We start from the raw sequence: 27,171 nt of genomic DNA on the forward strand, positions 1-27,171 counted from the left end.
ACGGGATGATCCATCGATTTGCTTGGTTAGCCTAACGTGACATATAATACCGGCTTATTACATGTTCAGGGCGACGTTTCTGTTAATTCTCTCGGTTAACTAACAATTTTCAACAAAACTCGAAGGTATCTTTAAAGAGAAAGGATTTCTAGATAAGGTAATTTTAAACATTATATTACATATTTGCCTTTTTACGTGACGATTTAACAAAAAAACAGGTTTCACTTATACGCCGATAATGGCGGTTATAAATATACTACATTGTTGTACATTTGGAGGAGTGCCGCGTTGCGAATTATAGATTTTAATATAGGTCTAATACGAGCGTTTTCATAAAAAAAAATCAGGTAATTCTAGTAGGGCGGACTAGGGATATTTATTGATCAGATTGGTAGGATTATATAAAGGAATGTTACTGATAGACAGTTCGATAAAAATCAGACATGTGGGTTAGTGTACAGTTCGGGAATGTTCGGTGCCGTTTGATCTTGCGAACAAATTGATTAGCATATATGACTGTGTATGACACCGTCTTCCCTTTTTGTTGGTTGAATGTATGGGATCAGGGGTGTTGAGAGGAAGGAGCGAGAACTGGTCAGCTAGAGGGAAGTAAGGTACATGGGCTTCCTTTACACGATGACTAAAGTCGCCTGACAAATAGGAAAGGGAAGTTATCCAATGAGCAAGCGGATAAAGGAAATTTTTGAACTGTTTATACAGGCTGACCTAAGAAAATCATTAACAAAAAAGTAGGTGGCAAGTGGGGTACCCTTACTCATTTGGCTTATCTGGATGGCTTATTTTGTGAGCTGATATTTTTTAAGTTTCAGGATCATGTGGAGTGTTTAGTTTCCTGCACCATGTTCAGTATTCCCATTGATTAGGCCTACTAGACTTCCAGTACTTATTTGACTTATCGAGATGACTTATTTCATGATCTGTTATTTTATAGTTGTCATCCCTCTATGAGGCAGGGTTTTTTCTTGCTGTTTTAGGAACATACTGGTTTCCCAGTAATTTCCGGACCGAAATCGCTATGTTTTGCCAGTAACTTTCAAACAAAACATAGTAGAAAGTTAAAAACATAAAATTTTCACAGAATAAAGCTAGGTTCTTCATAAACACCATGCAGAATTCGTATTGTTCTTGCGTTCATTAACACAAATGTAGATGAGGCCTCAAATGGGGCAATTAATTCCATTAATATCTCAGTTAGTCCGAGTAGTTTTACGGACCTTTCATTGTAACAGTTGTAACATTTCTGTTAGAGCAAACATTTCCGATTTCGTAATATATATTCAAAATTAAAACATAATTCTAAGGCGTGATGATCATATGATTTGAAATGTTTATTTCAAGAATTTAACAAATACTAGATAAAATTTGTAATACGCTCATTACAGTTTCCTCTAATTATAGTATACGTTTGAATGACATTTGCAACGTCACGCTAAAATGACGGAACGTATTAAGTGGACTGGTAATGTTACAAAAAAAAAAGAAATTAAGAACTTTTTATATAATTAACAACTTTAAAAAAAAGAACAAGACCGGTCTCAAAATTGGTAGTCTAACACCCTGACCACTCGGGCATGGACACTGCTGCTAAACATTTGATTGATCTACAGTATTGTACCCGTCTATTTTGGTTCCTATTTTTAATCGATAATTTAATGCCGTGTAGGGCTGTCATCGATAGAAACGATATCGATGTATCAACGATATTTTTTGGTCGATCGATTATCGATTCCCATTTTAAAAAATCGATATTTTACACAGAGAAAAAAAACTATATAGATAAACACTCAGACCCTCTAAAACAACTTTACTGCCTGCAAAAATGCGCCCTTAGTAACGGAAGTTGTCAATAAAGGTCATGTCTAAACTTATACCGTAGCAGTCTTTTCCAACTAGTCGGCACTACCTGTATGGGGAAATACATAAATACAAATAAAAAACATGAAAAGCAGACAATTAAACTAAAAATAACATTAACAAGAAGGTATATAGCATGTACATGAACAAATAGGTTGTTAGTCTAACTTAATAATCGATATATCGATGTATCGTCGATATCTGTCTTCCGATATATCGGTATCGTCGATATGACAAAGACCCAATCAATGACAGCCCTAATGCTGTGAATAGGTCATTTTTTTCTGACTTTCTTCGTTTTATTTTATTACTGTCGGAATGTTTTTACTGTATTGCCTGTAAATGGGAGCATCAGTTGACTGATGTTTACCTTCAAGGGGTCTCAATTTCTGCGCATGCGCACTGTAACTGGAATTCCACTGCAGTTGACAATCGCTTGTGTAAACAATTAAATCAAAGTAAGTTAAAACAACCGGGATATTCAAATAATAAATAAGTTGGTAATGCTAGGTTTTCGCTGCTATGTAAATGCAGCAAAGGTCTAGATGATATGATATTGTTACTCAGATGCTTTACGACGGCATAAAGTCTATACAGCACGAAATGTAAAAGGTCTGGAAAACTACTTGGGTCCGGAAACTACTGGGAAACCAGTAGCCTAATACCGCCAACATTAGGAATTTTGACGTGTAACGTCCATTCAACACATAGAGGAGCAACTTGGACAGCAAAAACATGCCCACATCTGATGTTCCCAAATATAATCAGATTTGTATTTATTAAGTTGTTTCATGCCTTTGGAGTACACAAATTAAATATTTTAGTTAACTATCGACGATTTTTCGTTATGTTATTGATTTTGCAAAGATAGCAGTAAATCAGCGACAGGTACGTTACTGGTACTGATGATAAACCCGGACAAGATGATAAAGTCGACCACCTTGGAAATATTTTATTGCAATCAGTTATTTATAAAATTGAATACACCATCTAATAGTTTCCATTTACAACACCAACTGGTGTAAATAAAAACAAAATTGGTAAATATTCTGTATAAATAAATGACTTACATTTATCTGTATAAAAAATATTTATCCAAAATTACTGGGGAAGAGGGTGTTTTTTTGCGCATGCTCTCTGTCGCCACATGAAGGCCTGACATTGGGTAACTTTTCATTACTTGATCAGGAATGACTGTTGCAGCTTTTTGGGGAAAGTTTCAATATACTAGTATGAAGAAAATTTTGTAAATGACAAAGTGTTCGAATTTATCATCAGTCAACCTGCTTACAGTCCCCATTTTACTAACCCCTTTCAGGGCCTGACTTCGTGTGAGTTTGCTAACTAAATATAAATTTGAATTATGTAAAGTTTTCAGCAAATGTTAAGCTTTATTTTGATACCAACCATTGATTACAAATTGCAGAAATAAAAAAGTTACAGGTAAAAAACTCATTTTCTGTTCGGGTTTATCATCAGTACCAGTACACTGCGAATTTTCGTTCAAAAAAGTATTTTAATATAACATAACAATATTTGTTACACAAATATCAGTTGTCAAAACACACTTCATATTGGATTATGAAATAAGATCTATATCATCATGTAGATTAATGTACTTACATTGATGAGGGAAACATACTATTTGAACAATATAACTGTTGGTTTGTAGATATATCAGAAAATACAGCCTTTTTGGTGAAAATTGTCTACCCATTTCATATAAACGTATCTGTCGCATTTTTAAATTGATTAATTGGCATTACATTTGCTTTATATTTCATACTTTTTGATATGATTCTACTTGAAAATAGAGAAATATAACATAAAAATGTTCATGTTTTGTATAGAAAAACTTTTATTTGGACATCTAACATAAAAAAATAGAAATTGTAACGTATCTGTTTTATTCAATATTTATGAAGTCTAATTAACTTCAGATATCAATAATAAAACCCGTCACCAACTTTTATTCTAAAACTTTAAGTTAAGGTGATGACTATTCAAACAATTCACACATTTTTAGCTCACCTGAGCCAAAGGCTCAGGGTGAGCTACTATTGTGATCGCTCACCGTCGGGTGTCTGTCCGTCCGGCGTCCATCTGTCCACACTTTCCTTTAAACAACATCTCCTCCTAAACCACCAAGCCAATTTTGATGAATCTTCACAGGGATGATCCTTGGATGGTCCTCTTTAAAAATTGTTCAAAGAATTGAATTACATACAAAACTCTGATTGCCATGGCAACTGAAAGGAAAAACTTAAAAAATCTTCTTGTCCAAAACCACAAGGCCCAGGGCTTTGATATTTGGTATGTAGCATCATCTAGTGAGCCTCTACCAAGATTGTTCAAATTAATCCCCTAGGGTCAAATATGGCCTGCTCTGGAGGTCACATGGTTTACAGGGCTTTTTTCCCCTATAAATCTACCTCCGGTAAAAGGAGGTAATCCCAATGCAAAAAAGTATGTTTTTTTCCCAAAGTTGAATTTAAAATTCCCAAATGGTTATACCTTTTAAGGTTTTTGCTGTTTTAAGATAGTTTTGCTAATTTGTATGTATATTTAGGTAAATTATAATACTGTTGAACAATTACTGAAATGCAATTCATTAATACTTCACACAAAAACACATTTATGTAGATTTTGGTAATTTGCAAATTGTCCGAATTAAGACAATTTCCAAGAGCATTTTCCCAATTCCACCGGTATCGGTGGCATTCCCAAATTGATGAAAAAAAGGCCTGGTTTATATAGACTTATATAGGGAAAAACTTTAACAATCTTCTTGTCTGAAAGGCTTTTGATATTTGGTATGAAGCATTGCCTTGTGGTTCTCTACCAAGATTGTTCAAATTATTACCAACTGTCAATAGTAGTTCTGGAACATGGCATTGCATTACGCACCTGAGTATTAGAAGTGAATAGGTGTTGTAACGTATCTGTTGTCCAAATTGCCAACACACGCAGTCAATATACAAATGATTGTCGCATATTGAAAAAGGCGATGTTTTGTTCAAGATGTATATCATTAACTAATCATTTGAGCATAACAGTTTAGTAATGGTCTTGATATTTGAATTTGAGTACAGGGTTTTTTCTTCCTGTTTTGGGAACATAGCCTATACCCCCAATATTGGGAATTTTGACGCGTAAATGTTACAAATTGGGAAATATTTAGTCCAATAGGATACAGTAAGGATGTTTTTAAGTACTTTCTCATACACTTGTTTCACATTGTACAACCTCTTTAAGATACTACCATTACAAAATTGTCCATAATTTGGTCAATGTTTGTGCAATTTTGATGAGATTTTTTTTCAGAATGTAGATTGGGAATTTTTGCACTCATTTTGGGGAAAATACATACTTTTTGGCATTGGGAATATAGCCCAATAACGGTATAAAAACGACCTAAAAAAAACCCTGGAGTACCATGCAATTTAATTTAACCCTAGATCAGCGACATAGATTTTTGATGTCATGTGCATGTGTTAAATGTCTGATTTCGAAAATAAGTTATCTTTAGTGGAAATTTCACTGCGATTTTAGACAGTATAAAACATGCCTCCTTCATTTTGAAAGCTAAATAGTGATACTACCAAAAAGTATAAAAAGTTGAACTGTGCCGACATTTTTAAACTGGAGTTGCTCCTCTGTCTGTAGAAAGGACGTTAAATGTTCCAGATTGGGAATTATTAAGTCCCATAGGATATAGTAAGGATGTGTTTAAGCACTTTCTCATACACATGTTTCACATTGTACAGCCTCTTTAACATACTGCCATTACAAAATTGTCCATAATTTGGTCAATGTGCGATTTTGATGATTTTTATGCCTCCGAAGGGAGGCATATTAGTTCTCAACTGTCCGTCCGTTCGTTAGTTTGTCACAACGTTAACTTTTTGCATGAAGGCACTTTACTCGCGAACCACTGCATCCAGGACCTTCAAACTTCACATGCTGATAGTACTTATTGAGTATACCATCCCTACTGACTTGGGGGTCACCAGGTCAAAGGTCAAGGTCACAGGGGCCAATGTTAACTTTTTGCATAAAGGCCTTTTACTTGAGAACCACTGCACCCAGGACCTTCAAAATTCACGTGCTGATAGTACTTATTGAGTACACCACCCCTACTGACTTTGGGGTCACCAGGTCAAAGGTCAAGGTCACAGGGGCCAACGTTAACTTTTTGCATGAAGGCACTTTACTCGCGAACCACTGCACCCAGGACCTTCGAACTTCACGTGCTGATAGTACTTGTTGAGTACACCACTCCTACTGGCTTCGGGGTCACCAGGTCAAAGATCAAGGTCACAGGGGCCAACATTAACTTTTTGCATGAAGGCACTTTACTCGCGAACCACTTCACCCAGGACCTTCAATCTTTACATGCTGATAGTACTTTATGAGTACACCAACCCTACTGACTTTGGGGTCACCAGGTCAGAGGTCAAGGTCACGGGCCAACGTTAACTTTTTGAATGAAGGCACTTTACATGCGAACCACTTCACCCAGGACCTTCAAACTTTACATGCTGATAGTACTTATTGAGTACACCATCCCTACTGACTTTGGGACCACCAGGTCAAAGGTCAAGGTGCTGCGGGGGGCATTTGTCACCATTACTTTAGTGACAGCTCTTGTTTTTTTTCCGGAATGTAGATTGGGAATTTTTAAACTCATTTTGGGAAAAATACATACTTTTTGGCATTGAGAATATAGCCGAATAACGGCTATAAAAACGGCCCAAAAAAAACCCTGTGACGGGACAGCAACAGTCAAAAGTTATCCCATATATATGCGGTCCCAAAACGTCCCATTATTTGGACTAATTGATTACTGGACCACACATGTTGTCTAGACGTCCTGTTACCTGACCCTTAGATACTGCCTTGTTTTATATGCCTGTTTTGCATTAGTCCGTCACTCTAACTGTCCATCCGTCATAATTCATGTCTGGAGCATTAACCATTAAAGGTATTGACTTGTAACTTGGCATATAGGTAGATGGCAATGAGACAATGTGTAGAGCACTTGAACTGGCTCTGTTGGTCAAAATTCAAGGTCTCGATTTAAGTTAAAAGATCAAAACTGTCCATCATATTTTGTGTTCAGAGTATAACAAAATAAGTATGCAAATTTAAAGGTGGATAATCAGATTTTGGCTAAGTAACGGATTTGTTTTAAACTTTAACATCTGATCATTTACACTCATTTTTGTTCAGTTAGCGCTTAATTAATACAAGTTAGGTTTTCACTGGAGATATTTTTAATAATTGGTTTTCCTATTGCAGTTGCCCAACCAAGATCGAGTTATTTTATCATAAGTATAAATGTGATAAACATACTTTACCTAAGAAAATGTATAACTAACCGATATATTGTATTATATTCGTAAAATAATTGCATTAACAATTACATATATAGATTGAATTCATTAGAAATGCAAGTTTGAAAAATTATTATTACCTCCCATTGCCTATCTTGGTTGTGCGAATGGAAAAAAATGAAATTCAGACGCTACATGCATTTTAAAACCCATCTTTTGATTCAGATTGTTAAATATTTGGTATATCTATCCAATGCGAATGTAAAACTCGGAATTATATGGAAATAAAAAGAAATACCTAGCATTTTAAATATTTTCATATTAAAGGGGAGTAATTACAAATTTTTATGAAAATCAATAAAGTATACATTTCTAACAGGGATCTAACTCTAAGTAATTGGTATTTTTGTTTTTTAAATAAATCTCTAACAGAATATACAAAAAGTAAAAAATTTCACTAAATTTTGCTTAAATGTGATTGACCACCTTTAAAGTATTGACTCCAAACTTGGCATGTGGGTAGGTGGTAATGAGACAATGTGCAGGGCATGAGTCACAAATTGAGCCCAAAGGTCAAATTTGTCCATTATATTTCGTGTCCGGAGCATAACTTATCAACCCTTAAAGGTATTGACTTTAGACTTGAGATGTAGGTAGGTGGGCAATGTGATGATGTGCAGAGTGCATGAACCAAGGTGGTGGTTCAAAGGCCAAGGTTACAGCAAGATCATATCTGCCAGTCTTATTTTGTGTCAAGAGCATAACTTTAAAGGTATATCCTGTCTCCAACACCGCTGCACACGCACACCCTGCTTCACAACCCCACCCCAAAACAGACACACACACCCCCCCCCCCCCCCCCCCCCCCCCCCCAAAAAAAATTCTTTAAATTTTGCTTTTGTCTTCTGATATAACCCTTTCTTGTGTATATTGCCCCACTTGGCGGTGCTCTTTTTTTCAAACATATTTTTTCTTCAACTTTGCTTTGGTTATGTTTGGAACATTTTTGTCTAGGTACTCCCAGTATTGAAAATGGTTAAAACAGCCCTACCTTATATAATTAATATGTAACATACGCGGATCCAGCCAAATTTCTTAGAGGGGGTCCAACGACCCCTTACTATGAGTATGACCAGGAAGGTCTAATATGTATAATCAGTCGTTCCAGCTATGACAAACATGTGTCTTTATACACATAATTATTTGATGTGTGTGTTTTGTTGTTGTTAGCCGTTTACAAGGTTGTCAATAATCATTCCCCGCAGATGAAATCGGGAGTGGGGTATTAAAATGGCGTCCGTCCGTCTGCAGCCATTTCTCAGTAACTAGGAGGTAGAATTTCATAAAACGTGAAATAAACATGAACCAACATACTGCGATGATGCCCATCAAGCTTTTATCTGGGTCCGCCCCTTATTTCCAGAGTTATGGCCCCTGAAATAGTCAAAAATGCACATTTTCACCTTGTGATGCGCCTAGGTCAAAAAGTATTTAATATAAATTTATTAAACAGGGATATAAATTAGCAGGGGCCCAGTAGCCCAAGGCCCCTAGATTTTTGGCTGGGCCCCTAAATATTTCGAGAAAATGCCCATATACCTAATGTTAAAACATTTATTTTTGACAGTCTGGGCCCCTAAATAAAAATAACTAGTTTATATCCCTGTTAAACCTTGCATGAGTCTTTATCATTATATGAACTTGCGCGCCTCCTATTTTTTGTCTGCCTCCGCCCCCTATTTTTAAAGTTATGGCCCCTGAAATAGTCAGAAATTCCCATTTTCACTTTGTGACGCACCTAGCTTAAAAAGTGTATGATATAAATGGATGAAAACTTGCATAAGTCTTTATCATGATGTGACCTTGAACACTTGGCATTCTTTTTGAGAATCTTAGTGTTTATTACAGAGTTATTGCCCTTGAAATAGCCAAAATATTGTAATTTTTGTTTGTGATGCTCATAACTAAAAAAGTATATGGCCTAGAATAATGAATCCTTTTCATAAAATGTTTGTTGAGGCTATACCCCCTTAAGACTTTGCAAACATTTGAATTATTATCCCTCATTTGTGACAAATGTACCAGAGGGGGGCACACCCCTTGTCCTACAGACACATTCTAGTTCTAGGTCTAGCATCAATACCCCTTACAAGAATGAATTGATACTAATACAGATGTAAACTGTGACCATTCCTCATCAAGGATGCCACTTAGGGCATCAAGGGTTTATTGAACGCAGCTTCTTGTTTTCATTTTTAATTTTCCATCAATATTTATAATCAACATGTGAAGTTTCGTACCCTCACCCGGTCACCCCTGCCACGCCCGCCTCTCAAATTTTTTTTTTCCATTCCTTTTTTTTTTTAAAAATGTTCAGACCTTCAACATCCACACCCATCTTGCTGCCAGCCATGTTCAAGATATCTTACTTGATTGTGCTCTCTTAAATCTCATCTCATTAGTCAGGATCAGCATAACATACATTTATTATGTACGCTTAAAATATTTATTTTCTGTTAAATTGATTTCGACTAATGAAATTATTTGCTTCTTAGTAACATCCTTAACTTTTTGCCGGATATATTTTTGCCATTCCTCACCACAAACCCTTTCGGTGGGGGATACCAATTCATCGAATTTGCTTGTTTTTTAGCTCACCTGAGCAATGCTCAGGTGAGTTTTTCTGATAGCTCGATGTCCGGCGTCTGTCTGTCGTCTGTCGTCCGGCGTCTGTCGTCCGTCAACATTTAGCTTGTGTATGCGATAGAGGCTGTATTTTTCAACTGATCTTCATGAAACTTGGTCAGAATGATTACCTTTATGAAATCTAGGCCGAGTTCGAAAATGGGTCAACTCGGGTCAAAAACTAGGTCACTAGGTCAAATCAAAGAAAAACCTTATGTATGCGATAGAGGCTGTATTTTTCAATTAATCTTCATGAATATTGGTCAGAATGATAACCTTGATGAAATATAGGTTGAATTTGAAAATGGGTCATCTCGGATCAACAACTAGGTCACTAGGTCAAATCAAAGAAAAACCTTGTGTATGCGATAGAGGCTGTATTTTTCAATTGATCTTCATGAATATTGGTCAGAATGATTGCCTTGATGAAATCTAGGCCGAGTTCGAAAATAGGTCATCTCGGGTTAAAAACTAGGTCACTAGGTCAAATCAAAGAAAAACCTTGTGTATGCGATCGAGGCTGTATTTTTCAATTATCCTTCATGAATATTGGTCAGAATGATAACCTTGATGAAATCTAGGCCGAGTTCGAAAATGGGTCATCTCGGGTCAAAAACTAGGTCACTAGGTCAAATCAAAGAAAAACCTTGTGTATGCGATCGAGGCTGTATTTTTCAATTATTCTTCATGAATATTGGTCAGAATGATAACCTTGATGAAATCTAGGCCGAGTTCGAAAATGGGTCATCTCGGGTCAAAAACTAGGTCACTAGGTCAAATCAAAGAAAAACCTTGTGTATGCGATAGAGGCTGTATTTTTCAATTGATCTTCATGAATATTGGTCAGAATGATTGCATTGATGAAATCTAGGCCGAGTTCGAAAATGGGTCATCTCGGTTCAAAAACTAGGTCACTAGGTCAAATCAAAGAAAAACCTTGTGTATGCGATAGAGGCGGTATTTTTCAATTGATCTTCATGAAATTTGGTCAGAATGATAACCTTGATGAAATCTAGGCCGAGTTCGAAAATGGGTCATCTGGGTTCAAAAACTAGGTCACTAGGTCAAATCAAGGAAAAACCTTGTGTATGCGATAGAGGCTGTATTTTTCAACTGATCTTCATGAAATTTAGCCAGAACGATTACCTTGATAAAATCTAGGCCGAGTTCGAAAATGGGTCATCTGGGGTCAAAAACTAGGTCACTAGGTCAAATCGAAGAAAAACATTGTGTATGCAATAGAGGATGTAGTTTTCAATTGATCTTCATGAAATTTGGTCAGAGTGATTGCCTTGATGAAATCTAGGTCGAGTTTGAATATGGGTTATCTGAGATCACAAACTAGGCCACTAGGTCAAATTAAAGAAAAATCTTGTGTATGCGATAGAGACTGTTTTTTTCAATTGATTTTATGAAATTTGGTCAGGATGATTGCCTTAATCGGCTTAATGAAATCTAGGTCGAATTTGAATATGGGTCATCTGAGGTCAAAAACTAGGTCACTTGGTCAAATCAAAGAAAAAACTTGTGTATGTGATAGAGGCTGTATTTTTCAATTGATCTTCATGAATTTTGGTCAGAATGATTGCCTTGGTAAAATCTAGGTCGAGTTTAAACATGGGTCATCTAGGGTCAAAAACTAGGTCATATCTAAGAAAATGCTTGTTTTATCGCAAGAGACCAGTTTTTTGGTCCAATCTTAATGAAAATTGGTCAGAATATTTGTTTCCATGAAATCACTAGGTCAAACATGTTTTACACTGTTATGGTGTGTTTCTTAGGTGAGCGACCTAGGGCCATCTCAGGGCCCTCGTTTGCCGATTTTTGGGGCCGAAATTCGGCCCCATTCCCCCCTCGAAATAGTATGTTTCTTTCCCCCCAAGTATAGAAAAATTCCCCCTCGAAAGAAAAAAAAATCAAGAAAAAAATCGATACCCGATAGTCTTAGGAGCCCGGGTCCGGGAGATTTTCAAAAGACGCTCAAAGGACCATGATAATTGCCTGTGCGTCACTCGGGACCCGGAGACATTTTCCTTTGATAATCCTTCCTCTTATCAGTCATTTCCCAAAGTAAAACTATGTCCACGATAAACACGTGTATTCAAAGTAAACACTCGCGGTCATGCCCTCCTTCCTGCCTTTGATCTTCTGCTAAATTCCCGCCCTTTATCCTGTGGACATGCCACGCTGATTTTTCTTTATCAGCAAGTTACGTCACGGCGAGTGCACATAGGTAATGAGAATCAATGAAGTGTTAACATTAATTCATTGATAAAGCGTTACCCGTATTGAGCCTGCATACTGTCAAAAAGGCGCCAATTATTAAATTATCGTAATTAAGCGACCAGCTGATTACCGAGCATGTGAAAAGTGTCCTGCAAGATTTCTTCATGCAAACTTTAAATTAGATCATTGTTTAATGATTGTACCTTAACTTCAACGAGAAAATCCACAAATTTAAATGAATTTGGAAAGTAAAAATAAGTATAGAATGTCCATTCACGATTCTAATTACACCCGATGACATATGCAATTTTTCCAAAATTCACTTAAAAACTTGACTTTCAATGCAATTTTTAATGAAAAGTAGCATCATTATTTGAGGAACTATCTCTGGTTTACCTTAGTGGACCAAGTAACTGGCAAAAAACAACATTTCAGACGACATTCCAGAAGTGTACCAGTATCCGGATAGTACGTTTTTGGATACATTTTTACAGAGTGTTTTAGCACTTTTCTGCTAACAAACAAAAATATTGAAGAAAAACCTCATCAAATTAAAATGAATTTTGATAAAAATTTATTTACAATATGAGATTATATGACCTGAAACAGAAATTGTTATTATGCTGTAACATGTTCTTGGTTGTAGTAGCTATTAATTACGTAGTATTACTTTATAAGAAAATATAGTCAATTGTATCGATGTGTTGGGGCAGGACTCTTGTATTTTGAAAAGGGACCCTTCAAAATTTGGACCCAAGGGTCCCGGGACTCTTTGGTTTTCAGGTCTAGTGGAACCCCTGGTTTTACTGATCCGTATAATACGCTCGTTTTTCAGTTCCCCGGGTGCGTGTATGCAAAGTTACTTCCCTTTGAAAAAAAATGTTGCATAATGTACATCATACAGTAAAAAGATCACAGATGCAACTGGGGCGAAATGCGCAAAAATAGATTTGCTTTTTAAGCAGCATGCTCTCAAAAAACAAACTACTGTCACGGACACCGCTGTTTCATCAGGGCCAGACATGCACAATCAGGTAGATATGACGAAGGGAAGCACTGCTCCGGCTGCTGCTGAGACAATGTCCGTGGATACTGCTAGTGCTTCCGTTAATGACGACATGTGAACCTCGATTGGATGTCACCTAATTGATTTAATAAAAGAAAATAAAAGTTGCCTGTTTTCAATAGATTATGTTCTGTACAATACTTCAGATATATTCACATTAGTTTGATATCTGTAATACTCAATTGACCTTAATTTAAGGGGTTATGTTCAGATGTCATATCTCCAGAATGAATTCCCCCCTCCCTTGAAAACGACGCGAAATTCCCCCCTCCAAGGGCCCCGGCCCCAATCCCCCAAAATGTAGAGAGGGCCCTGGATCATCTTGGCCCTCTTGTTGTTGAAATAGAAAATTAGCGGCCCAGCTAGTGGGTGGGGGGAGGGGGGGGGGGGGGGTACTGGAAAATTTTGAAATTCAGCGCTTCATTTCACATTCTTATGAGCTAACCTGTTAAATTTGGGAAAAGTAATTAAATAAAAGTAAAATTCTTAGTTTCTTTGAGATAATTAACATAAAGATGAATTATGTTGGGGTTGTATGTAGCAGCAGCCACATACACTTTTGTGGTCGTAATGTTGCCTTTTCATAAAACCATTTTCTTTCTTTCTTGTCTTCTTCCCTTTTTAGCTCGACTATTCGAAGGATAAGTAGAGCTATCCTACTCACGTCGGCGTCTGTGTCGGCGTCGGCTTCACACCTTGGTTAAGTTTTTCGTACCAGTCCACATTTTGACAAAGTCTTTTGAGATAAAGCTTTGAAACTTTCAACACTTGTTTACCACCATCATGGCCAGTTATAGACAAGAGCACATAACTCCATCAAGGATTTTGGCTGAATTATGGCCCCTTTTGACCTAGAAATCATGGTTAAGTTTTTCGTACCAGTTCATATTTTGACAAAGTCTTTTAAGATAAAGCTTTGAAACTTTCAACACTTCTTTACCATCATTATGGCCAGTTATAGGCAAAAGCACATAACTCCATCAAGGATTTTGGCTGAATTATGGCCCCTTTTGACTTAGAAATCATGGTTAAGTTTTTCGTACCGGTTCATATTTTGGCAAAGTCTTTTAAGATAAAGCTTTGAAACTTTCAATACTTGTTTACCATCACCATGGCCAGTTATAGGCAAGAGTACATAACTCCATCAGGGATATTGGCTGAATTATGGCACCTTTCGACTTAGAAATCTTGGTTAATATTTCGTACCAGTTCATATTTTGACAAAGTCTTTTGAGATAAAGCTTTGAAACTTTCAACACGTATTTACCATCACCATGTCCAGTTATAGGCAAGAGTACATAACTCCATCAAGGATTTTGGCGGAATTTTGGCCCCTATTGACTTAGAAATCTTGGTTAAGTTTTTCGTACCAGTTTATTAGCTCACCTGTCACAAAGTGACAAGGTGAGCTTTTGTGATCGCGCGGTGTCCGTCGTCCGTCCGTCCGTGCGTCCGTCTGTAAACTTTTGCTTGTGACCACTCTAGAGGTCACATTTTTCATGGGATCTTTATGAAAGTTGGTCAGAATGTTCATCTTGATGATATCTAGGTCAAGTTCGAAACTGGGTCTCGTGCCATCAAAAACTAGGTCAGTAGGTCTAAAAATAGAAAAACCTTGTGACCTCTCTAGAGGCCATATATTTCACAAGATCTTCATGAAAATTGGTCAGAATGTTCACCTTGATGATATCTAGGTCAAGTTCGAAAGTGGGTCATGTGCCTTCAAAAACTAGGTCAGTAGGTCAAATAATAGAAAAACCTTGTGACCTCTCTAGAGGCCATATTTTTCATGGGATCTGTATGAAAGTTGGTCTGAATGTTCATCTTGATGATACCTAGGTCAAGTTCGAAAGTGGGTCAAGTGCCTTCAAAAACTAGGTCAGTAGGTCAAATAATAGAAAAACCTTGTGACCTCTCTAAAGGCCATATTTTTCTTGGGATCTGTATGAAAATTGGTCTGAATGTTCATCTTGATGATATCTAGGTCAAGTTCGAAACAGGGTCATGTGCGGTCAAAAACTAGGTCAGTAGGTCTAAAAATAGAAAAACCTTGTGACCTCTCTAGAGGCCATACTTGTGAATGGATCTCCATAAAAATTGGTCAGAATGTTCACCTTGATGATATCTAGGTCAAGTTTGAAACTGGGTCACGTGCCTTAAAAAACTAGGTCAGTAGGTAAAATAATAAAAAAAACTTTTGACCTCTCTTGAGGCCATACTTTTCATGGGATCTGTATGAAAGTTGGTCTGAATGTTCGTCTTGATGATATCTAGGTCAAGTTCGAAACTGGGTCAACTGCGGTCAAAAACTAGGTCAGTAGGTCTAAAATTATTAAAACCTTTTGACCTCTCTAGAGGCCATATTTTTCAATGGATCTTCATGAAAATTGATCTGAATGTTCACCTTGATGATATCTAGGTCAAGTTCGAAACTGGGTCACGTGCGTTCAAAAACTAGGTCAGTAGGTATAAAAATAGAAAAACCTTGTGACCTCTCTAGAGGCCATATTTTTCATGAGATCTTCATGAAAATTAGTGAGAATGTTCACTTGATGATATCTAGGTAAAGTTCAAAACAGGGTCACGTACCTTCGAAAACTAGGTCAATAGGTCAAATAATAGAAAAACCTTGTGACCTCTCTAGAGACCATATTTTTCAATGGATTTTCATGAAAATTGGTCAGAATTTTTATCTTGATAGTATCTAGGTCAGGTTCAAAACTGGGTCACATGAGCTCAAAAACTAGGTCACTATGTCAAATAATAGAAAAAACGACGTCATACTCAAAACTGGGTCATGTGGGAAGAGGTAAGCGATTCAGGACCATCATGGTCCTCTTGTATTTTTATGAGTTATTAGATTGGGGTATGTCATTGGTCGGGCGGGCGGGCGGCGGATGGGCGGCGGCGTCAAACGGTGTTTCCGGTCAATAACTTTTGTTTCGGTAAAGATATTTGAATAAAACTTGGTATATATGTAGCATATATCAAGAGAAAGGCTGGGATTGATTTTGGGGTTTCTGGGGTCAAGGTCAAGGTCACTGTTGCTTAAAATAGAAAAAGGGTTTCCGGTCAATAACTTAACTTAGGAATGAGCTCTCATGATGAAACTTGGTGTATAGAAAACTTATATAAAGTTGTAGCTTGGGATTGATTTTGGGGTTTCTGGGATCAAGGTCAAGGTCATTGTTACTAAAAATAGGGTTAGGGTTAGGGTTGTGCTTTAAAGTGGTGCACTGTGATTCAGTATACTTTTTAGCTCACCTGTCACGAAGTGACAAGGTGAGCTTTTGTGATCGCGCAGTGTCCGTCGTCCATGCATAAACTTTTCCTTGTGACATCTCTAGAGGTCACATTTTTCATGGGATCTTTATGAAATTGGGTCAGAATGTTCATCTTGGTAAATTCTAGGTCAAGTTCGAAACTGGGTCACGTGCCTTCAAAAATTAGGTCAGTAGGTCTAAAAATAGAAAAACCTTGTGACCTCTCTAGAGGCCATAATTTTCAATGGATCTTCATGAAAGTTGGTCAGAATGTTCACCTTGATGATATCTAGGTCAAGTTCGAAACTGGGTCACGTGCCATCAAAAACTAGGTCAGTAGGTCTAAAAATAGAAAAACCTTGTGACCTCTCTAAAGGCCATATTTTTCATGGGATCTGTATGAAAGTTGGTCTGAATGTTCATCTTGATGATATCTAGGTCAAGTTCGAAACTGGGTCACGTGCAGTCAAAAACTAGGTCAGTAGGTCTAAAAATAGAAAAACCTTGTGACCTCTCTTGAGGCCATATATTACATGAAATCTTCATGAAAATTGGTCAGAATGTTCACCTTGATGATATCAAAATCAAGTTCGAAAGTGGGTCACATGCCATCAAAAACTAGGTCAGTAGGTCAAATAATAGAAAAACCTTGTGACCTCTCTAGAGGCCATATTTTCCATGGGATCTGTATGAAAGTTGGTCTGAATGTTCATCTTGATGATATCTAGGTCAAGTTTGAAAGTTGGTCACGTGCCTTCAAAAACTAGGTCAGTAGGTCAAATAATAGAAAAACCTTGTGACCTATCTAAAGGCCATATTTTTCAATGGATCTTCATGAAAGTTGGTCTGAATGTTCACCTTGATGATATCTAGGTCAAGTTTGAAACAGGGTCATGTGCGGTCAAAAACTAAGTCAGTAGGTCTAAAAATAGAAAAAACCTTGTGACCTCTCTAGAGGCCATACTTTTGAATGGATCTCCATAAAAATTGGTCAGAGTGTTCATCTTGATGATATCTAGGTCAAGTTCGAAAGTGGGTCACGTGCCTTCAAAAAGTAGTTCAGTAGGTCAAATAATGAAAAAACGTTGTGACCTCTCTAGAGGCCATAAATTTCATGGGATCTGTATGAAAGTTGGTCTGAATGTTTATCTTGATGATATCTAGGTCAAGTTTGAAACTGGGTCAACTGCGATCAAAAACTAGGTCAGTAGGTCTTGAAATAGAAAAACCTTGTGACCTCTCTAGAGGCCATACCCTTGAATGGATTTTCATGAAAATTGGTCAGAATGTTCACCTTGATGATATCTAGGTCAAGTTTGAAACAGGGTCACGTGCCTTAAAAAACTAGGTCAGTAGGTGAAATAATAGAAAAAGCTTGTGACCTCTCTAGAGACCATATTTTTCAATGGATCTTCATGAAAATTGGTCAGAATTTTTATCTTGATAATATCTAGGTCAAGTTCAAAACTGGGTCACATGAGCTCAAAAACTAGGTCACTATGTCAAATAATAGAAAAAAACGACGTCATACTCAAAACTGGATCATGTGGGAAGAGGTGAGCGATTCAGGACCATCATGGTCCTCTTGTTTATTCTTATGAAAAGTGTTGAAAACCGGTTTTGTGGCATTGCCGCGTTTCTTGTTTGTAAAGTGTTTGACATATGGCTTTGAAACTTTTATCACTTGTTTAGTATAACAGTCTCTGTCTGTAGGAAAGAAAAAATAACTCTGTCATCTATTTTGGCTGAATTATGGCCCTTTTTGGACTTTGAAATTGGTTCTGTTTTCATACAAGTCAATATTTTGTCAAAACTATTTGACATATGGCTTTTAAACTTTGAACACTTGTTTATCATTATGATTTCCATCTGTAGGCAAGAGTACATAACTATTTTGACTGAATTATGGCCCTTTTTGGACTTTGAAATTGGCTCATATATTGCCATTTAGTGCAAGACTTATCGAAATCATAGTAATACAGGAACATTGTTTGTCTAATCTATTTATTTCTTTTGTCTGAATATCCGTGGAAATATTTTGACCCCATTCTTCAATCAATTCTTCGAATAGTCGAGCGTGCTGTCATCAGACAGCTCTTGTTAGCTCACCTGTCACATAGTGACAAGGTGAGCTTTTGTGATAACCCTTTGTCCGTCGTCCATCGTCAATCCGTCCGTCCGTCCTTCTCGTGCGTCCGTGTGTCAACAATTTCTTGTCTGCACGATAGTGGTTTCATTTATGATTTTATTTTAACCAAACTTGCACACAACTTGTATCACCATAAGATCTCTGTTCCTTTCTTGAACTGGCCAGATCCCATTATGGGTTCCAGAGTTATGGCCCCTGAAAGGGCCAAAATTAGCTATTTTGACCTTGTCTGCACAATAGCAGCTTTATTTATAATTTGATTTTTACCAAACTGGCACACAACTTGTATCACCATAAGATCTTGGTTCCTTTCTTGAACTGGCCAGATTCCAATATGGGTTCCAGAGTTATGGCCCCTGAAAGGGCCAGAATTAGCTATTTTGACCGTGTCTGCACAAAAGCAGCTTCATTTATGATTTTATTTTAACCAAACTTGCACACAACTTGTACAGGGTTTTTTCTAGCTAATTTGGGAACATAGCCTATACCCCCAAAATTGGGAATTTTGACGCGTAAATGTTCCAAATTGGGAAATGTTTAGTCCCATAGGATATAGTAAAGATGTGTTTAAGCACTTTCTCATACACTTGTTTCACATTGTACAACCTCTTAAACATACTGCCATCACAAAATTGTCCATAATTTGGTCAATGTTTGTGCAATTTTGGTGAAATTTTTTTCAGGATGTAGATTGGGAATTTTTGCACTCATTTTGGGAAAAAAACATACTTTTTGGCATTGGGAATATAGCCGAATAACGGCTATAAAAACAGCCGAAAAGAAACCCTGTTGTATCACCATAAGATCTGAGTTCCTTTCTTCAACTGGCGAAATTCCATTATGGGTTCCAGAGTTATGGCCCCTGAAAGGGCCAGAATTAGCTATTTTGACCTTGTCTGCACAATAGCAGCTTCATTTATGATTTGAATTTAATCAAACTTGCACAAAACTTGTGTCACCATAAGATCTCGGTTCCATTTTTAAACTGGCCAGATCCCTTTATGGGTTCCAGAGTTATGGCCCCTGAAAGGGCCAAAATTAGCTATTTTGACCTTGTCTGCACAATTGCAGCTTCATTTATGATTTGATTTTAACCAAACTTGCACACAACTTGTATTACCACAAGATCTTGGTTCCTTTCTTGAACTGGCCAGATTCCATCATGGGTTCCAGAGTTATGGCCCCTTAAAGGTCCAAAATTAGCTGTTTTGGCTTTTGCAGCCATATAGATACTTCATTTATGGTTTTATTTGATACAAACTTCCAAAATATCTTCAACAACAATAAATCTTGGATTCCATGACAAATCAGATCCAATCGTAGGTGCCAGAGTTATTTTATATCTGATTACCTCCCCTGATTGTAATCAGAATGGATTTATATCAATAAGTACTTATAGGACTTATTTGAAATTTCATTATTGTCATTAGTTGGACTGAGCCAATGAGGGTAGATAACTATGGACTGATTTTATGTCAGATTACCTCCCTTTATTTCAAATTAAATATCTCCGTAACTAATGAAGATACTGATCTGAAATTTCATTAATGTCAACAGATTTATTTGGCAGATCCTTCTTTTGTTCACTTACAATATTTTTTTTTTAATTACTTCCCTTTTACGTTACTATAAATAGCTTATTTTTAGTAACTTTTTTATTATTGGCCGTAGGGAAAAACCGAGACCACTTTCTGTGGTACAACATGGATGGTACCTCCAGTTTTTAGGTGTATTTTGACATATCTGTACCTTGTAAGAATTTTTTTTTTCTTTTTGCTTAAATTTTTTCCCTTTGTTGTTCCTGTCCTTTGGACTTAGATATTTTTTCTGAGGGCCTTCTTGTCCTCAAGTGCAATGATAACAGGTGAGTGATATAGGGCCATCATGGCCCTCTTGTTTTAACCAAACTTGCAAAAAACTTGTATCACCATAACATCTTGGTTCCTTTCTTGAACTGGCCAGATTCCTTTATGGGTTCCAGAGTTATGGCCCCTGAAAGGGCCAGAATTAGCTATTTTGACCTTGTCTGCACAATAGCAGCTTCATTTATGATTTGAATTTAATCAAACTTGCACAAAACTTGTGTGACCATAAGATCTGAGTTCCTTTCTTGAACCGGCCAGATCCCTTGATGGATTCCAGAGTTATGGCCCCTGAAAGGGCCAAAATTAGCTATTTTGACCTTGTCTGCACAATAACAGCTTCATTTATGATTTGATTTTAACCAAACTTGCACAAAACTTGTATCACCACAAGATCTTAGTTCCTTTCTTGAACTGGCCAGATTCCATCATGGGTTCCAGAGTTATGGCCCCTTAAAGGTCCAAAATTGGCTATTTTGGCTTTTGCAGCCATATAGAGACTTCATTTATGGTTTTATTTGATATAAACTTCCAAAATATCTTCAACAACAATAAATTTTGGATTCCATGACAAATCAGATCCATTCGTAGGTTCCAGAGTTATTTTATATCTGATTACCTCCCCTGATTGTAATCAAAATGGATTTATATCAGTAAGTACTTATAGGACTTATTTGAAATTTCATTATTGTCATTAGTTGGACTGAGCCAATGAGGGTAGATAACTATGGACTGATTTTGTGTCCGATTACCTCCCTTTATTTCAAATTAAAATGGGTATATCTCCGTAACTAATGAAGATACTGATCTGAAATTTCATTTATGTCAACAGATTTATTTGGCAGATCCTTCTTTTGTTCACTTACAATATTTGTTTTTTAATTACTTCCCTTTTGCGTTACTATAAATATCTTATTTTTAGTAACTTTTTTGTTATTGGCCATAGGGAAAAACCGAGACCACTTTTCTGTGGTAAAACATGGATGGTACCTCCAATTTTTAGGTGTATTTTGACATATCTGTACCTTGTTAGAATTTTTTTTCTTTTTGGTTAAATTTCTTCCCTTTGATGTTCCTGGCCTTTGGATTTAGATTTTTTTTTCTGAGGACCTTCTTGTCCTCAAGTGCAATGATAACAGGTGAGCGATATAGGGCCATCATGGCCCTCTTGCTTAGGATTTCCCAGGGGACACCCCCCCCCCCCCCCATTTAAGAACACCTTTTCCACTGCAATTTTTAATTTTATATACAATATACCCCTTATTTTCACATTTTTATGAGCTAACCTGTCAAATTTGGGAAAAATAATTAAATAAAAGTAAAATTCTTAGTTTCTTTGAGAAAATTAACATAAAGATGAATTATGTTGGGGTTGTATGTAGCAGCAGCCACATACATTTTGAATGTGGTGGTAATGTTGCCTTTTCATAAAACCATTTTCTTTCTTTCTTGTCTTCTTCCCTTAAATTTCTTAGGATTTCCCAGGGGACACCCCCGCCCTTCTCCCCCCCCCCCCCCCCCCCCCCCCCCATTTAAGAGCACCTTTTCCACTGCAATTTTATATACAATATACCCCTTATTTTCACATTTTTATGAGCTAAAACCTGTTAAATTTGGGAAAAATAATTAAATAAAAGTAAAATTCTTAGTTCCTTTGAGATAATTAACATAAAGATGCTCTGGATCTACACATGTGTTAGGCACACAATAACCATCTATGCATTATGACAAAATATTTATAAACAGTTATATGAAATATTAGAGCATGGGCAGTCACACCACAAGCTCACTTCAACAATATCTCTTGAAAGCCTCTTTTACTGGTTTAATTTACACATTTTGGATTTAAAAACTTGCATATAAATCTATTCACTGGAGGGGAGGTTTTAAAGGACCCTTGATGTTAATGATTGTGTTTCAGTGACCGTAAGATTAAGTTTTTAGGATGCTTTATTTATTTGATGTTTTGAAGAAATTACCCAGAAGTGTTGTTAAATCTTACAAACTGGTTTATGAAGGGTATTTTAGGTTTAAACTTAATATAAAGTAATAACTACCAGACCTCTTTCTATAGTTTATACACACTACATTCAGTCAAGACTTCCTATTCAGTTATTTAGTGTATGGTGATGAGATAAAACCCTGAAATACTGTTTACTTTCATTATGTAGGTTACTTGTGCATAGATATAAGCTTAAATAAAAGTTTGTGTTGTGTTTTGAAATATGTATTTATTAGGGTGATAAATTATTTGAATGTTTACACTAGCAGTTAATCCTGTTGAGGACAAACTTAAAGGCTAAAACACGGCATAGATTTTCATGGCTGCTGTGGATATGATAGGGAGACTTATAGTCATGTCCATTAATTTTTCCACATAGGAACAGTCACAAAATAGAAGAAGGGGCCAGCCAGCTAACCTACCTATAATTTTTCCTGAATGTTTTTGGAGACCTAAAAAAAAATGAATTCTTTTCCTTTTTAGCTCACATGTCACAAAGTGACAGTGTGAGCTTTTGTGATCGCGCAGCGTCCGTCGTCCGTCCGTGCGTCCATCCGTCTGTGCGTAAACTTTTGCTTTTGACCTCTCTAGAGGTCACATTTTTCATGGGATCTTTATGAAAGTTGGTCTGAATGTTCATCTTGATGATATCTAGGTCAAGTTCGAAACTGGGTCACGTGCGGTCAAAAACTAGGTCAGTAGGTCTAAAAATAGAAAAACCTTGTGACCTCTCTAGAGGCCATATTTTACACAAGATCTTCATGAAAATTGGTCAGAATGTTTATCTTGATGATATCTAGGTCAAGTTCGAAACTGGGTCACGTGCCCTCAGAAACTAGGTCAGTAGGTCAAATAATAGAAAAACCTTGTGACCTCTCTAGAGGCCATATTTTTCATGGGATCTATATGAAAGTTGGTCTGAATGTTCATCTTGATGATATCTAGGTCAAGTTCGAAACTGGGTCAGCTGCAGTCAAAAACTAGGTCATTAGATCTAAAAATAGAAAAACCTTGTGACCTCTCTAAAGGTCATACTTTTGAATGGATCTTCATGAAAATTGGTCAGAATGTTCACCTTGATGATATCTAGGTCAGATTCGAAACTGGGTCACGTGCCTTCAATAACTAGGTCAGTAGGTCAAATAATAAAAAAACCTTGTGACCTCTCTAGAGGCCATATTTTTCATGGGATCTGTATGAAGGTTGGTCTGAATGTTCACCTTGATGATATCTAGGCCAAGTTCGAAACTGGGTCAACTGTGATTAAAAACTAGGTCAGTAGGTCTAAAAATAGAAAAACCTTGTGACCTCTCTAGAGGCCATATTTTTCACAAGATCTTCATGAAAATTGGTCTGAATGTTCACCTTGATGATATCTAGGTCAAGTTCGAAACTGGGTCATGTGCCTTCAAAAACTAGGTCAGTAGGTCAAATAATAGAAAAACCTTGTGACCTCTCTAGAGGCCATATTTTTCATGGGATCTGTATGAAAGTTGGTCTGAATGTTCATCTTGATGATATCTAGCTCAAGTTTGAAACTGGGTCAGCTGCGGTCAAAAACTAGGTCATTAGGTCTAAAAATAGAAAAACCTTGTGACCTGTCTAGAGGCCATACTTTTGAATGGATCTTCATGAAAATTGGTCAGAATGTTCACCTTGATGATATCTAGGTCAAGTTTGAAACTGGGTCACATGCCATCAGTAACTAGGTCAGTAGGTCAAATAATGAAAAAACCTTGTGACCTCTCTGGAGGCCATATTTTTCATGGGATCTGTATGAAGGTTGGTCTGAATGTTCATCTTTATGGTATCTAGGTCAGGTTCAAAACTGGGTCACATGAGCTCAAAAACTAGGTCACTATGTCAAATAATAGAAAAAAACGACGTCATACTCAGTTCAAAACTGGGTCATGTTGGGACAGGTGAGCGATTCAAGACCATCATGGTCCTCTTGTTGACAATATTTTATCAGTACAACTAAGTGCTCTCTCTCTCTCAATATGGTGTCTGTGATACAGCTCTTCAATGGGTAGACTCCTATTAAAGGCCTTGTACTTGTAAGATTAATATCAACTATGTATATTCATCAGACCGCCATCTTGAATGCAGTGTGCCCTAAGGCAGTGGCCTTGGTCCGTGGCTGTATCTCACTTATGCTGGAACTCTTTTTGGTGACCGTTCAACGTTTTTGAGATACAGAAAGGGAAAACCGTAAATACTACAACCATCGGTTATAACAATAGACTTCTCCATGTTTCGATTGTTGTACATTTAATAATATAGGTGGTGGGGGTTAGTGGAAAATTCATAATTATGGGTAGTGGGGTTGGAAGAAAATTGAAAATCATGGGTAGTGGGGTTGGAGAAAAATAAAAAAATTATGGGTGGTGGGTTTTTTCAAAAAGTGCCTTCCGACCCTCCCATACAATTCAGTTATATGTACAATTCATAATGCAAGGGTACCGATAGGTTTCATTGTTCAAAGGAAGGTATACTTATATATTTAAGATCAAGAAAAATCACAGTAACCTCCCTTGTATAAGAGAACATCAAGTGGATGGTCCATTGTCCACAGTTTACATATTAAGCATCTCCTCTAAACCTAGAATTACACCATACCTCTCCAGTTTGTTTAAAGAAGCGCTGCAGAATAACTGTTGTATTCTTTTGTGTTTCCGTGATGGTAATTATGCATAATTTTTATTTTGTATAAAAAACTGAGAAATACAATTGTCTGATATATATTAGGCCAAAACAATGTCTTTAATATCTAAATGCTTATTGGATGAATGTGGCAGTCCGCACAATTTTTGATGTATTAAGTTGATTTTAGAGTACAATTTTTTTTTCTGTTTCCAGTTCATAACTTGAGAACCACTAGGCCCAGAATGTTGAAACAGTGGGATGATTGGATATGCCAAGTAGATATTGCAGCCAACCATCAATGTCTCTTTGACTCACTCTTGTCCCCTATTGACTTCTTGTCTACACGACTTTGCATTGGGGGAGACCTGCGCTTTTTTACAAAAACATCTTCTAGTTTATTTCTGTTTGCTGTTGTATTGCCTACTCAAAATAAAATATACCTGATAGATCGTGTCTATTCTTTTGAAGTAAAGAAACGTGCAAACACCTACATGCCCCCTAGCATGGGCATAATTACATTTTAAGGAGTTCAGAATTTTAATAAATGTTCGTAATTCAAGACTTAAATTAATAATTTTGTCTTTTTATCTTACAGAAAAGCATCATGTCTTGGGATAGTTACATCGACAATTTGACTGCACAGACCAAGGATGCCAGTGGAACTGCCCATTGTGATAAAGCTTGTATCATTGGATTGGATGGTGGTGCTCCCTGGACAACTGCAACTCCTGCTAATGCCCTGAAACTGCAAGGACAGGAGGGTGTCAACATAGCACAATGTTTCAAAGCAAAAAACTTCACTTCCTTTCAAGCAGGTGGGATGTATATTGAGGGAGTAAAATACCAGTTTTTAAGGGAGGAGGACGGTAAACTCGTCTTGGCAAAGAAGAAGGACAAAGGCGCAATCACCTTACAATCTTCCAAAACAGCTATTGTTATAGGTCATACTAAAGAAGGTTGCCAGCAAGGTTTTGTTAACAAAGGTGTAGGAGTTATTGCCGAATATCTAGAATCACAGGGCATGTAATCTACAGACCATTTCTTTAACTACAGTTCCACAAATAGGACATCTGTTATGCTCATTTTGTGTAAACATAACATAATGGATATTGTTATTATTACTTTATTAAGAAACACTGGACTTGAGCTTCTTAACTTTAATGATTTTACAATGATTGAAATAAACAAGTTTATCAAGACTAGCCAACAGTGGAAATTGTGCCGAAAAGTGACTTTTTGAAGGAAATTTTTTTTATTCTTAAGCGTAACAAAGTAAATAACATGTAGTGTTGAAATGAGTTAATATATTTAAATGCAGTCAGAATTCTAACTTTGAAGACGGAGGTAACCTGATCCTGATCATATTGGATATAATACACTCTCAAAGTGATAACTGTATACATAGTCACATTTAGATCTGATTATTGAGATATATAAGTTACATATGATCTTAAATTTGTTAAATGACATGCACATGATTCACATATGCTAACATGTTTCAACCATGTGTAATTGAAATATGCAGTGGCATGCACTGTTAATGTTATTTTCTTTTACATCTCTTTTTTTTTCTTGTATCTAATTCATGTATTGTATAAACTGTGTGTATCTAGTAGTATATTAACCATTTACTTTTGTTAAGGTCCTGTAATAGTTTACACTTGAAATAACTACAACAATGGCTGGTTAGAAATAGTAACATCTAGTTTTTGTCCCAATAAGCAAGCTACATACAAGGAGTAGTCGGAATACAGTTATTTGATAATTCAGTAAAAACACAAGTGTTTTGATTTAAGTTTGTGTTTAAACACCACACATAAAATGTCAGGAAATCTACTTGTAATTTGTATCTCTTAAAATGTAATTTGTCATAAATTTATTACCTCACCATGATAGCTGTGGACAGCTAAATGTTACTATTTTTAGCCTTGTAAGAGGACCATAAAGAGGGTGTTTGTAAAATACAGGAAATGTTTTGATTTCCACCAAACTTTGGGCTACACTTTAGATCTGAGAAGAGAATATCGCATATTATGCCAATAAACTCATTAATAAATGAAA

General features: G+C 36.6%; 1 protein-coding gene across 1 annotated transcript; it reads left to right on the forward strand.

Annotated features, from left to right (window-relative positions):
• LOC123546979 (profilin-like) lies at positions 1-27,171 on the forward strand. The gene is made up of 2 exons (XM_045333687.2): positions 1-157; positions 25,706-27,171. The coding sequence occupies exon 2, from the start codon at positions 25,715-25,717 to the stop codon at positions 26,135-26,137; it is 423 nt and encodes a 140-aa protein (XP_045189622.2). The 5' UTR covers positions 1-157; positions 25,706-25,714; the 3' UTR covers positions 26,138-27,171.

The sequence above is a fragment of the Mercenaria mercenaria genome, chromosome 9 (genome assembly GCF_021730395.1).
Source record: "Mercenaria mercenaria strain notata chromosome 9, MADL_Memer_1, whole genome shotgun sequence".
NCBI classification, from domain to species: domain Eukaryota; kingdom Metazoa; phylum Mollusca; class Bivalvia; order Venerida; family Veneridae; genus Mercenaria; species Mercenaria mercenaria.